At 47.3% G+C, this 13,737-nt stretch overlaps 2 protein-coding genes and 1 non-coding gene across 3 annotated transcripts; 1 reads left to right on the forward strand and 2 right to left on the reverse strand.

The window, feature by feature from the left end:
* Window positions 1–1,814: 1,814 nt before the first annotated feature.
* On the reverse strand, window positions 1,815–2,137 carry LOC130492713 (histone H4). The gene has a single exon (XM_056866479.1). It carries the CDS (start codon window positions 2,126–2,128, stop codon window positions 1,817–1,819), a length of 312 nt encoding a protein of 103 aa, XP_056722457.1. The 5' UTR covers window positions 2,129–2,137; the 3' UTR covers window positions 1,815–1,816.
* A 4,191-nt stretch (window positions 2,138–6,328) lies between these two features.
* LOC130486539 (histone H2A type 2-C) lies at window positions 6,329–6,725 on the forward strand. The gene has a single exon (XM_056859829.1). The coding sequence runs from the start codon at window positions 6,335–6,337 to the stop codon at window positions 6,722–6,724; it is 390 nt and encodes a 129-aa protein (XP_056715807.1). The 5' UTR covers window positions 6,329–6,334; the 3' UTR covers window position 6,725.
* A 2,197-nt stretch (window positions 6,726–8,922) lies between these two features.
* TRNAI-GAU (transfer RNA isoleucine (anticodon GAU)) lies at window positions 8,923–8,995 on the reverse strand. Its single transcript has one exon. It is a non-coding gene; the product is annotated as a tRNA-Ile (tRNA).
* Between the last annotated feature and the right edge of the window lie 4,742 nt (window positions 8,996–13,737).

The following is a 13,737-nucleotide window of genomic DNA, read 5'->3' on the forward strand; positions in this document are numbered from 1 at the left end:
TAGGCAAGTAGGTGATGGGGAAGACCTCTGCCTGAGAGCCATAGAGAGGCGGTGTGGCTCAGAGGCAGAGCTGCTGCTTAGTACGCAGAAGGTCCCAGGTTCAATTACTGGCATCTCCCGTTAAAGGGACTAGGCAAGTAGGTGATGGGGAAGACCTCTGCCTGAAACCCTGGAGAGCTGCTGCCAGTCTTAGACAATACTGACTTGGATGGACCAAAAGTCTGATTCAGTATAAGCCAGTTTCATGTGTTCCCCCAGGAGAAGCATTTCAGGGTGTGTTTGGGGCTGCACCAGGAGGGGGAGGGGGAGAAGAAATCCATCAGCAGAGGTTTTTGGTAGGATCCAAGCCATTATCTTGTAACCCTTACAACGGCCCTGTAAGGTAGACTAATATGATGGCAAGGGAGGCAGTAAGGCTGGCTTAGCTTTTTACTTTCTAGTAGAGAGAGGATGTGAACCAGGGACTTTCTGGATCATAGCTTGTTAGATTCAGAGAGGGCCATCATGGCTACTAGGCATGGTGAATGAAGGGAGCCTCCATGGGCAGGTAGGTGATGTGAAAGACCCCTGCCTGAGACCCTGGAGAGCCTCTGCCAGTCTGAGAAGACAGTACTGACTTGGGTGGACCAAGGGTCTGATTCAGTATAAGGCAGCTTCATGTAATCTGGAGATGAGGACTGCAGCAGCATTATCCTGCCTGTGTTCCAAAGCACCTAATGTAATAGGCCTGCTCCTCTGATCCTGGAGAGAACAGGGATACATCATGACTAGTTCTTAATTTCTCTTTTGCGAATGTTGGAGGCGATTCATGCATTATCAGTAATCATGACTGACCCCCACTGCAGGGTTGTTAAAATGCATCCTGTACTGGTGGTGTCTTGCCTGAAACTAGCTGGTAAACCTGTGTGTAAAGGGTTCGCTGTTGGCCAGTACATAATACTGGTTGAATGGGAACCCCAGACTGTTTGGCCAGTACATAATACTGGTTGAATGGGAACCCCAGACTGTTTTGGTTTGGGGAAGGGGGGGGGAGAGGATTTCAGGAAACGTGCCTAACCAATCAGTTCCAGAACCCAAGGTCACTATCCCCGGCAGATGTGACTGAACAGGGGAGAGCCCCATAGATTCAAGGCTTCATTAAAAACACCCTTTCCCCCAACCAAGGAAACAGGGTTGAAACGGCTGCACTTGATCGGGGCTTGCCAAACAGCATCAATTAGAAAAACCAGAGTGGTTTCCCCCCTTTTAAATAACCAGATTTTAGGAATGAAAACAGTAGTAGGTGGTCTCACATGGGTAAGGTTTTCGTTCCCTAAAAAAAGGTAAAGGTCCCCTGACCCAGGGTTTCCTAGTAGAAAAGAGCAAGAGTCCAGTAGCACCTTAAAGACTAACAAAAATAACGTTTCCTAGGCAGACTTTGTTTACTGGGTGGTTTGCCAGTGCCTTCCCCAGTCATCTTCCCTTTACCCCCAGCAAGCTGGGTTCTCATTTGACCGACCTCGGAAGGATGGAAGGCTGAGTGAAACTTGAGCCGGCTACCTGAACCCGACTTCCGTCGGGATCGAACACAGGTCGTGAGCAGAGCTTGGACTGCAGTACTGCAGCTTACCACTCTGCGCCACGGGGCTCCTCTTTGGCTCCCTACCGATCTACAAATGCTGGAAACGTTGGGCAAATTATTCCCAAAAGTATATAAAGACTTAACGTGAAACAAAGTAAAACTAAACCAAAGGTAAACGCAGCTCTTCTCTTGCGTAAGTGGGTGGCCCTTAAAAGGGCCGTTGGAGTTTTTGTTTCTACATTGGGTCGAAATTACTTAGCCCCCAAAGCCGTACAGGGTGCGGCCCTGGCGCTTCAAGGCGTAGACCACGTCCATGGCGGTCACGGTCTTCCTCTTGGCGTGCTCGGTGTAGGTGACGGCGTCTCGGATCACGTTCTCCAGGAAGACCTTCAGCACGCCGCGGGTCTCCTCGTAGATCAGCCCGGAGATCCGCTTCACGCCGCCGCGCCGCGCCAAGCGACGGATCGCCGGCTTGGTAATGCCCTGGATATTGTCCCGCAGGACTTTACGGTGGCGCTTGGCGCCGCCTTTGCCGAGACCCTTCCCGCCTTTCCCGCGACCGGACATCTTTCCACTTCCTCGCTAACCTTCCCAAATGCGTCTGGGGGCTGGCAGCCCGCTTTTATATCGCTTGTGGTCCGACCAGAGTGAAAACTGAGACCATGACGGGTGGGGGCGAGGAGGGCGCAATTAAATTCCAGCCAGCGTTGCCATTGGTCCTTCTATGACGGCAAAAGGCGAAGGTCACAGGCCTTCTCCAATGAAACGTTGGAGGCGATTTCGAAAGGACCAATGGCAACGCTTGCTGGAATTTAATTGCGACAGAGCAATTTGGCGCCTTTCCTCTCCCCCCCCACCCCAGTTCAGTTGTTCTGGATAAGAACAGGGAGACGAGAATGCCCGATTGCAACGAAATGAACTGTGAAAAACGCCATACAATCATTTACTCCATCTGCTACCAAACTGTAAAGGCACTCTTATTAGCAGTTGCTTGCTTTGCTGCTGCCTTGGGACTGCATTGGTGGACGCTGGATTGTTTGGTCTGTCCTGTTAGTTTTGGAGATCAGCCCTGTTGTATTCTTCACACAACACATAGTTAAATTGTGGAACTCCCTGCCCCAGGATGTAATGATGGCAGCCCTCTTGGAAGGCTTTGAGAGGGGAGTGGACATGTTCACGGAGGAGAGGGCTATCCATGGCTACTAGTCAAAATGAGTACTAGTCATGATGCATACCTATTCTCTCCAAGATCACAGGAGCTTGCCTATTATATTAGGTGCTGTGGAACACAGGCAGGATAATGCTGCTACAGTTGTCTTATTTGTGGGCTTCTTAGAGGCACCTGGTTGGCAACTGTGTTGACCAGACTGCTGGACTTGATGGACCTTGGTCTGATCCAGCATGGCTTTTCTTATGTTCTTATTGAGGCACATTTTACAGGCTTGTGGGCCAGATTCACTGTTCGAATTTGCGGTGATTAGTTTCTAGGTGATCTGATATACAGCCGTGACTCAAACAATGAAAAATCAATCTGAAATATAAATGTGAAGTTTACACACCTTCTTGGAAGGTATTGGGCAAAGAGGAGCTTTTAGATGTAGAAGATCACAGCATCGATCCATAGACTCTCCACCAAAATGGGGGTGCATAAGAAAGGCTGTGCTGGATCAGACCACCGGTCCATCCAATCAATCATCCCTCTTTAACACAGCAGCCAGACAGGTGCCCAGAGAGCCAATAAAAGGGTACAGAGGTCAGGGCTTTCCCCAGGGATGTTTCCTAGCACTAGTAGAAGTAGAAGAAAGTTGTTTTTTATATGCTGACTTTCGCTACCACTTAAGGGAGACTCAAACCAGCTTACAAACATGGTGTCTGTTGTGGGGAGCAGAAGGGAAGGTGATTGTAAGCCGGTTTGATTCTTCCTTAAGTGGTAGAGAAAATGGGCATATAAAAACCAACTCTTCTACTACTACTTGCTATCCACCAGACAGTGCGATCCTAAATACACTTTCCTGGAAGTAAGCCCCATTGAATAGACTGGAATTTTTCTGAGTAGACCTGTTTATCAATGCTTTCTTGGACAGATGCTTGAACCAGATCCCTGTGGGAATATACATGTAACACAAGTGGTGATTGTTTGAGGAGGGGCCGTGGCTCAGTGGTAGAGCGTCTGCTTGGCATGCAGAAGGTCCCAGGTTCAATCCCCGGCATCTCCAGTTAAAGGGATTAGGCAAGTAGGTGATGTGAAAGACCTCAGCCTGAGACCTGGAGAGCCACTGCCGGTCTGTAGACGATACTGACTTTGATGGACCCAGGGTCTGATTCAGGATAAGGCAGCTTCATGTGTTCATGTGTTAATCGTTGCAGCCACTACCTCCCCATGCAGAAGACTAGCTTACAGCAATCAACAGTGTAGCACAAACCTTTCCCTACTTCTGGGGTAGTAACAGTTTGTTACAACTCAATGTAACAGAACCTAAAACGTGACAGGATTTGTTGAGACTTAAGATCCTGTAGACCAGAGTCCCAGGTATCTGATGCAATGTGCTCTAGTCTAAGAAGATGCATACAATTAAAGGGTCTGCTAGCTTTTAAAAGTACACCCAAGACTATTTTTCTCTCCCTGATGTTCTCTTCTGGAAGGAAGGTGGCATGGTATAGCCCTGGTGGATGGGAAACCACCAAGGAACACTCCGTACAGGAAAGTAATGGCAAACCACGTTTTCTTCTCACTTGCCTTGAAAGCCCCTCGCCAGAAGCCAGTGGCTATTTGACAGTATGGAATGTCCTCTTTGCAAATGAATGCAAATGAAACTGAGTCCCACAACTGACTGGCCTTTGGTTTGATGAAACACACTTTCCACGAGACTTGCCAACGACCTGGATTAAAAGCATCCCGTCCCTTTAACAGAGGCTTAATATGGGGAAATGGGCAGGAGACTGGAGACTTTTCATTGGAAAAGAAAATCATGCTAGGAAAAGTTGAAGACAACAAGAAAAGAGGAAGACCCAACAAGAGATGGATTGACTCAATCAAGGGAGCCAGGCCCTCAGTTTGCCTGTTAAAGGTAGGACATTTTGGAGGACATTGATTCATAGGGTGGCCATGAGTCAGAAGTGACTTGATGGCATTTAACACACACAGACAGGATACACTTTTCATGCCATGGAGGTAAACAACATAGAGCAGTTCCTCGGTGGAACAGGCTTACTCGGGAGGTGGTGAGCTCCCCTTCCCTGGAGGTTTTTAAGCAGAGGCCAGATAGCCATCTGTCAGCAATGCTGTCTCTACAACCTTAGGCAGACCATGAGAGGGAGGGCATCTTGGCCATCTTCTGGGCATGAAGTAGGGGTCACTCAGTGAATGTGTGTGTGTGTGGTGAAAGGTAGTAGTTATGAATTTCCTGCATTGCACAGGGGGTTGGACTAGATGACCCTGGTGGTCCCTTCCAACTCTATGATTCTACCCCCACCAATCAATAACATACGATTACAGCTAAATTAAAGGGACAGGGCATGTCTCCCCCTCCAGGTAGTTGGCAACCTTACTTTTCAGAACAGAACAGAAAACAGAACCTTTATTGGCATTTACAGTAACAAAACAAACAGGTAAAGCAGCTAGATATGGATCTAAAAAAAAAGAATGAATACACAGTTCATCAGTAAATTTTATAATAAACAATTAAATAAGGGTTCCCCTCCTTTCTCCCTCCTTTAGGATCTTGGCCAGGAACTCGGCTACTTGAGTGGTACCTTCGAAGCTTTTGTCATCCAATAAATGGACTACGTTTCCAGCAGTCATTGCAGTAGTAAATTGAGGAAGAGAGCTAATTAAGCTGCATTGAAGCTGTGTGAAAAATGGGCAGTACAAGAGAATATGTTGTACTGTGTAACCTTACTTTTCACAGCGCATGTTGCCTAGTCCTTACAACTGCAGACTTTGACCTGGGACTTTCTATGTGGGGAAAAAAAAGCCCCTATCTACTCCCCCACCCACCCCAAACCCCGGGTCCTCTTACTACTACTGTCAAAGAAATGGTTAAAAAGGGCAAGAGTCCAGTAGCACCTTAAAGACTAACAAAAATATTTTCTGGTAGGGTATGAGCTTTCGTGAGCCACAGCTCACTTCTTCAGATATACTTCTTCGTATCTGAAGAAGTGAGCTGTGGCTCACGAAAGCTCATACCCTACCAGAAAATATTTTTGTTAGTCTTTAAGGTGCTACTGGACTCTTGCCCTTTTTGACTACTGCAAACAGACTAACACGGCTACCCACTGTGAAAGAAATGGTTATGTGTTAGAAACAAGCCGCCCTTATAATGGCATATAGTTCTGTAGCCCACCTAAGCATGATACTTTGCAGGGCCAGGACTCCTTTTCCAATCCGGCTCCCGCCCCCCCGCGACCAGGAAACGGATCGCGCGGAAAGGACCCAAGGGCTCGCAGCGCCAAGCAGCCATGCAAGCCAAGCGCGCCGGCTTCGACGCCCCGCATTGGGTCGAGGGGCTGGCGCCGTCCCCACCCGCATGGAAACGACGGCGACGCTCCCCGTCCCCATTGGACGGCCGCGGAGCCCTCTCCTTCGGTTGGCGGGGGCTGAGAAGCCGATTTTCCGATTGGCCGCGCGGAGCCCAATTTTCCAAGGCGGCCAATCAGGAGCGCGTCTGGGAACGTATAAAAGCTCTGGTCCCCTCTGCTGCGAAGCTCAGTGTGGTTTGCTTTGCGCCGGGTCGCCTCTCGCTTTAGCAAAGGTCGGGACTGAGTGGCGCCGTCATGTCTGGCCGCGGCAAGCAAGGGGGCAAAGCGAGGGCCAAGGCCAAGTCGCGCTCCTCCCGCGCCGGCCTGCAGTTCCCCGTGGGCCGCGTCCACCGCCTGCTCCGCAAGGGCAACTACGCCGAGCGGGTGGGGGCCGGCGCGCCCGTCTACCTGGCCGCCGTGCTGGAGTACCTGACGGCCGAGATCCTCGAGCTGGCCGGCAACGCCGCCCGCGACAACAAGAAGACGCGCATCATCCCCCGCCACCTCCAGCTGGCCATCCGCAACGACGAGGAGCTCAACAAGCTGCTGGGCAAGGTCACCATCGCCCAGGGGGGGGTCCTGCCCAACATCCAGGCCGTCCTGCTGCCCAAGAAGACCGAGAGCCACAAGGCCAAGGGCAAGTGAAGGCAGCGTTTTTAACCCGGAAACAAGAAAGAAGTCCCTTCTGCATCTTAAACCCAAAGGCTCTTTTCAGAGCCGCCCACCGCTTCCCAAAAAGAACTGAGGATCTCTTGCGAGGTTGGCAGGTACCAACGTCACAGTTTTGTTTACCTGCCACGTCTCCAAAATATAGCAGGAAACAAATCAAAAGTGTACGTATAAACTGCATCCTTGACTTTTTTTTGGGGGGGGGGGATCAGCAACATGCATTAAATGAAAACTGCTTGAAAAGTTAAAGGCATTTCTATGAAGACTTGTTACTGCTGTGGGTTCAGTTGGTGTTATGGTTCAGGTGTTAAAACGGATCACGCGTTTAATTCAGGTGTTAAAATAATTTGCTAAAGCACTGCCTAGATCTCTTAAATCTTGGCATTTGAGGTACTCCAGTGTCCCTGTTTCAGAAAAAAGAACTGAGGATCTCTTGTGAGGTTAGTCACATTTTGTTTACCTGCCCGTTTCTCCAAAAACCTAGTAGAGAACGTAATCCAAAGTCTAGGTAGAAACTGCATCCTTGATTTTGGGTGGGTGGGGGGATCAGTAACATAAATGAAAACTACTTGAAAAGTTACAGGAATTTCTAAGTAGACTCCTGTTATTGCTGTGTGTTCAGTTGGTGCTGCTACAGTTCAGGTGTTTAAATAATTCTCAGTCTTTTAACGCAGGCACTGCCTAGATCTCTTAAATCTTGGCATTTGAGATACTCCAGTGTTCCATTTCAAAAAAAAAGGACTGAGGATCTCTTTTGTGAGGTTAGCAGGTGCCAACATCATGCTTTTGTTTACCTGCCAGTTTCTCCAAAAACCTAGTAGGGAACATAATCCAAAGTCTATATGTATAAACTGAATCCTTGACTTTTTTGAGGGGGGGGGGGGAATCAATAACAAAATTAAACAAAGTTAAAAGGAATTTCAAAGTAAAATCATGGTATTGTGTATTCAGTAGGCGCTGCTAATGTTCAGGCCTAAAATCTCTTATTCTTTTTCTTCCAGAATTGCCTAGTGTGAAAACAGTTTTAAAAGTCCAATTAGCATCTGGAAGCCAGCTCACTCACAATAATGTTGTAGCTGTAAAATTAAAGTGGGGGAGGGGTGTGTGTGTGTGTGTGTTAAGTGCCGTCAAGTCGCTTCCGACTCATGGCCACCCTATGAATGAAAGTCCTCCAAAATGTCCTATCTTTGACAGCCTTGCTCAAATCTTGCAAATTGAAGGCTGTGGCTTCCTTTATTGAGTCAATCCATCTCTTGTTGGGTTTTCCTCTTTTCCTGCTGCCCTCAACTTTTCCTAGCATGATTGTCTTTTCCGGTGACTCTTGTCGTCTCATGACGTGACCAAAATACGATAGCTCCAGTTTAGTCATTTTAGCTTCTAGGGTCAGTTCAGGCTTGATTTGATCTATAACCCACGGATTTGTTTTTTTGGCAGTCCACGGAATCCGTGACGCTCTCCTCCAACACCACATTTCAAAGGTATCTATTTTCTTCCTATCAGCTTTCTTCACTGTCCAGCTTTCACACCCATACATAGTAATAGGGAATACGATGGCACGAATTAATCTAGTCTTGATGGCCAGTGACACATCCTTACACTTCAAAATCTTTTCTAGCTCCTTCATGGCTGCCCTTCCCAGTCTCAATCTCCTTCTGATTTCTTGGCTGCAGTCTCCCTTTTGGTTGATGGTGGAGCCAAGGAATAGAAAGTCTTCAACAATTTCAATTTCCTCATTGTCAACCATTTCTCACCATTAGACCATAAGCTGATCTTGGAAGCCGGCCTCTCCTAGCCCAGTGGGAGGAGGAGGAATGAAAAAGCCATCTGTGTGCGTTTACTAGTTACAAGGAGGAGTGTATCAAGGGGTTGTTGCTTACTCACCCTCCCCTACAATGCTGATCGTGCAGTCCTAAACAGAGTTACACCCTTCTATGTCTGTTGAAGACAATGGGCTTAGAAGAGTGTAACCTTTGTCTGGGACTGCAGTGTTCTGATCTTCTTTTTGTTAGAGAACCTGTTTATGTTCACAAGGTCACATGAACACATGAAGCTGTCTTCTACTGAATCAGACCCTTGGTCCATTGAAGTCAGTATTGTCTACTCAGACTGGCAGCAGCTCTCCAGGGTCTCAGGCTGAGGTCTTTCACATCACCTACTTGCCTGGATACTTTAACTGGAGATGCCGGGGATTGAACCTGGGACCTTCTGCATATCAAACAGATGCTCTACCACTGAGCCACAGCCTCCTCCCTTTTGCAATACAATGCATTTACTCACTTGTTTTATATCATTCCTGGATGTAGCCTTGACTCGAGCATTTCAGTAAACTGAACAGTGTTAGACACACAATTATTACTTATGAATTTCATATATGCCCTGCCTTTCCCCTCCAGCGGAGACCCAAGGTGGGTTAATATCATTCTCTTCTCCATTTTATTCTCAAAACAACCCTGTGAGGTGGGTAGGCAGAGAAAGTGTGACTGACCTACGGTCACGCAGTATCATGAAGGAGCTGCGATTTGCTCTCCCAGAATCTAGCCCAGCCCCACTAACCACAACACCACACTGGATCTTTTAAAATAACTGATGGAATGGAAGGTGTGAATTCTTTGCCCTAGGGATGGCCTGCTACTGAAATTGTAGGCTGGAAAGGCCTACTAAACTGAGCAGTAGATTTTCAAAATAAGTAGGGATTCACACCATGGAAAGTCAGTATTTTTCAGACCTGGATATCACAGAACTGAAAAATATCAGTACTCCCACTTACTTGGGTCACATGAAACTGCCTTATACTGAATCAGACCTTTGGTCAATCAAAGTCAGTATTGTCTGCTCAGACCCGCAGTGGATCTCCAGGGTCTCAGGCAGAGGTCTTTCACATCACCTACCTGCCTAGTCCCTTTAACTGGAGATGCTAGGGATTGAACCTGGGCCTTTCTGCATACCAAGGAGATGGTTACCACTGAGCCATGAGCCCCCCCCCCCCAAAGATAATCCCAAATAACAGTTTGGGTTTGGGGTCTTTTTCTTTCTCCCGGATCCCAGAATTATTTGACTCTGTTATTGTGGGGGAACTCCAGGTTCGAATCAAGCTGCATGTAAGAATGGACTCAGAGAGAAACCTTGAAATCTAGAGATATAGCTTTACTTATGAGAACCAATGCATATAACAGGAAAACAATATTCAGTAACATATACCCAAACACACATTTGCGCAAATGGGAGAAAACCAGTGCCGACTTGGGGGTCATCACAGGAGCCTCTCTAAATTCATTAGTAGGCAACTTAATGGCGCTTTCACACATGCTGAATAATGCACTTTTAATCCACTTTCAATGCAATTTAACAATAGTTTGCAAGTGGATTTTGCCGTTTCACACAGTAAAATCCAGCGGCAAAGAGCATTGACAGCAGATTGAAAGTGCATTATTTGGCATGTGCGAACGTGCCTTGTATTTTATAGATGAATGTAAACAACATTCCTTCACTGCAAAATGCCAGACCAGAACTTTTCTTAGTGGTATAACTAGAGATGGTCAGAGGCATAGCTGGTCAAAGGCATAGAGGTCGACCTTTTGGCAAACCACCACTGTAAGAGAGAAAGTTCACTTCCCACAATTGTACCCAGCTATTGTTTCTATTTCAGCAAGGATGTTATTACAGGATGAATAGATGTTATAAGGCACTGCAAAATACACAACCAATGGTGCAAAGCTTACAGCAAAGAAATATCAGCCCCACAAGGCCACCAAGTATATGGAAGATCCTAAATAACAATTTTATAATGCAATCCCAAAATATCAATGCACAACACTATAAAAATACTACGAAGGATAACATTACAGATGCCATTCAAAACCACCTAGAATACTCCGTGAGTTCTTCATGTATATAATCAGTCTAATTCAAATCCAATGTGCAAGGAAAACACACTGGTTGAAATGATCTTGATTGGAAATTGGAGACAGAATTGAAGATGGTCAGAAGCCGAAGATGACACCCAGGTATTCAGTCATGTTGCTTGGCTGCCTCGGTTCAAACTGTAGCCACTAGAAAGGAGATGTATATGCATGACACATCTTCCCTGGAATTCATGTGTGTGTGTGTATGTAACTTGATGGCACTTTGCACCATAGGGTAGGGTGAGAAGCCACATCGAGATGTCATAGGTGGTGTGAATCAGTTACCTGGGCACTGGCTGAGTTGTGCTTTGATGGCCCTCCCTGGGTTGAATTACCAGAGTGGCAAACCTGATTAACAAAGATAGCTGATGGCTCTGGACTCACCTGTGATTAAGTTTCCAGGGAATGCCTTATGGTCAGGCAGATTCCTGGATGGTCTTAAAAGGTAATTTATTGTCCAGCAAACCTCAGTCTTCAAACATGGCCTGAATTGTGATGAGCTCTTAAGAAGCCAAAAGATGGAACTATTGTCAAGGGGGTGTATATCCAGCCCCACCCCCCAGGAGAACCTGGCTACTTCCCTGGGAGTTGAGTCAGCTTCACTCAGTGAGGAGAGCCAGCATGGTGTAGTGGTTAAGAGCGGTGGTTTGGAGCGGTGGAGTCTGATCTGGAGAACGGGTTTGATTCCCCACTCTTCCACATGGGCGGCGGAGGCTCATCTGGTGAACTGGATTTGTTTCCCCATTCCTACACAAAAAGCCTACTGGGTGACCTTATTTGTCACCCAGCTAGTCACACTCTCTCAGCCCCACCCACCTCACAGGGTGTCTGTTGTGGGGTGGGGAAAGGGAAGGTGATTGTAAGCTGGTTTGATTCTTCCTTAAGTGGTAGAGAAAGTCGGCATATAAAAACCAATTCTTCTTCTTTTCTATTGCCTGTGGGCTGATCTCAGTTCCTCAGTTTGAATATCAAACATGGATTCCCTCCTTCCTGCCCATGGCCTGATAAGTTGTCATGAAGGCGAACCAAAAACATAAGGGCTGCTTTTGGGGGTTATTCCAACAGGCCTGAAGAAAAAATGCCTTGTCCCTTTAATAGACAAGGCACTGGGACTGGAATGAGCTGGGTTCAGATATGTACTCAGTTATGAATTTCAAAAGGTCACCTTGGGCCAGCTGTGCTTTGGCTCAGTCTAACCCACCTTGCATGGTCATTAGGAGGAGGTCAGAACCGTGGCCCTTGCTCTCTACTCCTAAAAAGAGGAAAATGAGGCTACAAATTTAGTGCTGGACAAATAAAAAAGTGACACTTCACCTGTGATGTAGTAGAAAGGCAGGCTGAAAAAGGGCCTCTCAGAGACTGAACTTCTAGAGATGCATAGCTGCGGAAAGCTGAAAACTCCAGTGTTTGTCAGATCACATGTTTTATTTAAAAAGGAATGCTTCCAATCTCAATGCGTTTCCCCACTCCTCCACACGAAGCCAGCTGGGTGACCTTGGGCTAGTCACAGCTCTCTCGCCCCCACCTATCTCACATGGTGTCTGTTGGGGGGGAAGGGAAGGGGGTCGTAAGCCGGTTTGAGTCTCCCTTAAGTGGTAGAGAAAGTTGGCATATGAAAACCAACTCTTCTTCCTCCTCCTCCTCTCTCAAAGGCAAAAGACAAGGATTAGGGCCAGGAATAATGATAATAATAATAAAAATTAGGGAAACTGATGCACAGAAAATGTATCTAGCATCCCTTATCTGGCTGCACATGCAGAGGATTCCCCCCCCCTTCCTTTCTAATAAGGGAAAGGTTCTAAATAGATGCAGGAAAGGTTCCAAGTTCTGCCCTTGTAGTTTTCCAAAGAAAGAAGCAATTGTTCCCTAGCCTGCAATTATCCGGTCCCTGCTGAATCTCAGGTTGCAACAAGATGTCTCCAGCTGAGGGTGTGTTTGTGGCGTGTGTGTTTTTTATTATTAGTTCTCTCTCCAAAGGCAGGAAATGCAGCGTGTGGGTGGGAAAGGCCCGCTTCGGACGGTTGCTGTGGTCCTCCGCCAATCAGAAAGCAGCTCCTGCCCGCAGCATCCAATCAGGAAGTTCCTCAGCCTACAGGGAACCTTCACCTGAAGTCCAGTAACCGGAGTTCCCTGCTTTTTACAGAGGCAAGCAAATAGCCTCTGTATCCTCCATCCAATTCAGTATGGTTCAAGAAACCAGCTCCTCCTCCTAGAACTATACAGCTGTTCGTAAGAAGAGGTGTTTAAGAAGAGGTTAGATGGCCATCTGTCAGCAATGCTGGTTCTATGACCTTAGGCAGAGGGAGGGCATCTTGGCCATGGAGTTGGGGTCACTGGGGGTGTGGAGGTAGTTGTGAATTTCCTGCATTGTGCAGGGGGTTGGACTAGATGACCCTGGTGGTCCCTTCCAACTCTGATACTATGCTCTCAAGGAACCTATAGTAATTGCAGCTGCTGAGGCCAGACGCATAAAGAATGCCTTACTTGCTAAAATCCAAGCATTCCAAACCCTACTTTTGAAACACAGCCATTAAATGAGAATATAAGAAAGGCCATGCTGGATCAGACCCAGGCCCATCAAGTCCAGCAGTCTGTTCACACAGGGGCCAACCAGGTGCCTCTAGGAAGCCCACAAGCAAGACGACTGCAGCAGCATTGTCCTGCCTGTGTTCCACAGCACCTAATGTAATAGACATGCGCCTCTGATCCTGGAGAGAATAGGTATGCCTCATGACTAGTATCCATTTGTACTAGTAGCCATGAATAGCCCTCTCCTCTATGAACATGTCCACTCCCCTCTTCAAGCCTTCCAAGTTGGCAGCCATCACCACATCCTGTGATTTTTCTAGTGGTTATTTTTCCTAGCGTTTGGTGGGGGTGGGGGTGAGTGGAGAGAAGGCCTTCTTTAGTGAGTGATGCAAACCCCTATTTTGAATAATGCTTTTTATAGGATAGGGTAGTGGGCGCTGGGGTTGGCCATTTATGCATGGGCAGTTTTGCCTTGGACTTGCCACTCTTTAGATGCACATTTTCCCCATCCAGATTCTCAGAACTCAACCATAAGCCCCCATGCAGAGTTCTGAGAAT

Source organism: Euleptes europaea, chromosome 1 (genome assembly GCF_029931775.1).
Source record: "Euleptes europaea isolate rEulEur1 chromosome 1, rEulEur1.hap1, whole genome shotgun sequence".
Lineage (NCBI taxonomy): Eukaryota > Metazoa > Chordata > Lepidosauria > Squamata > Sphaerodactylidae > Euleptes > Euleptes europaea.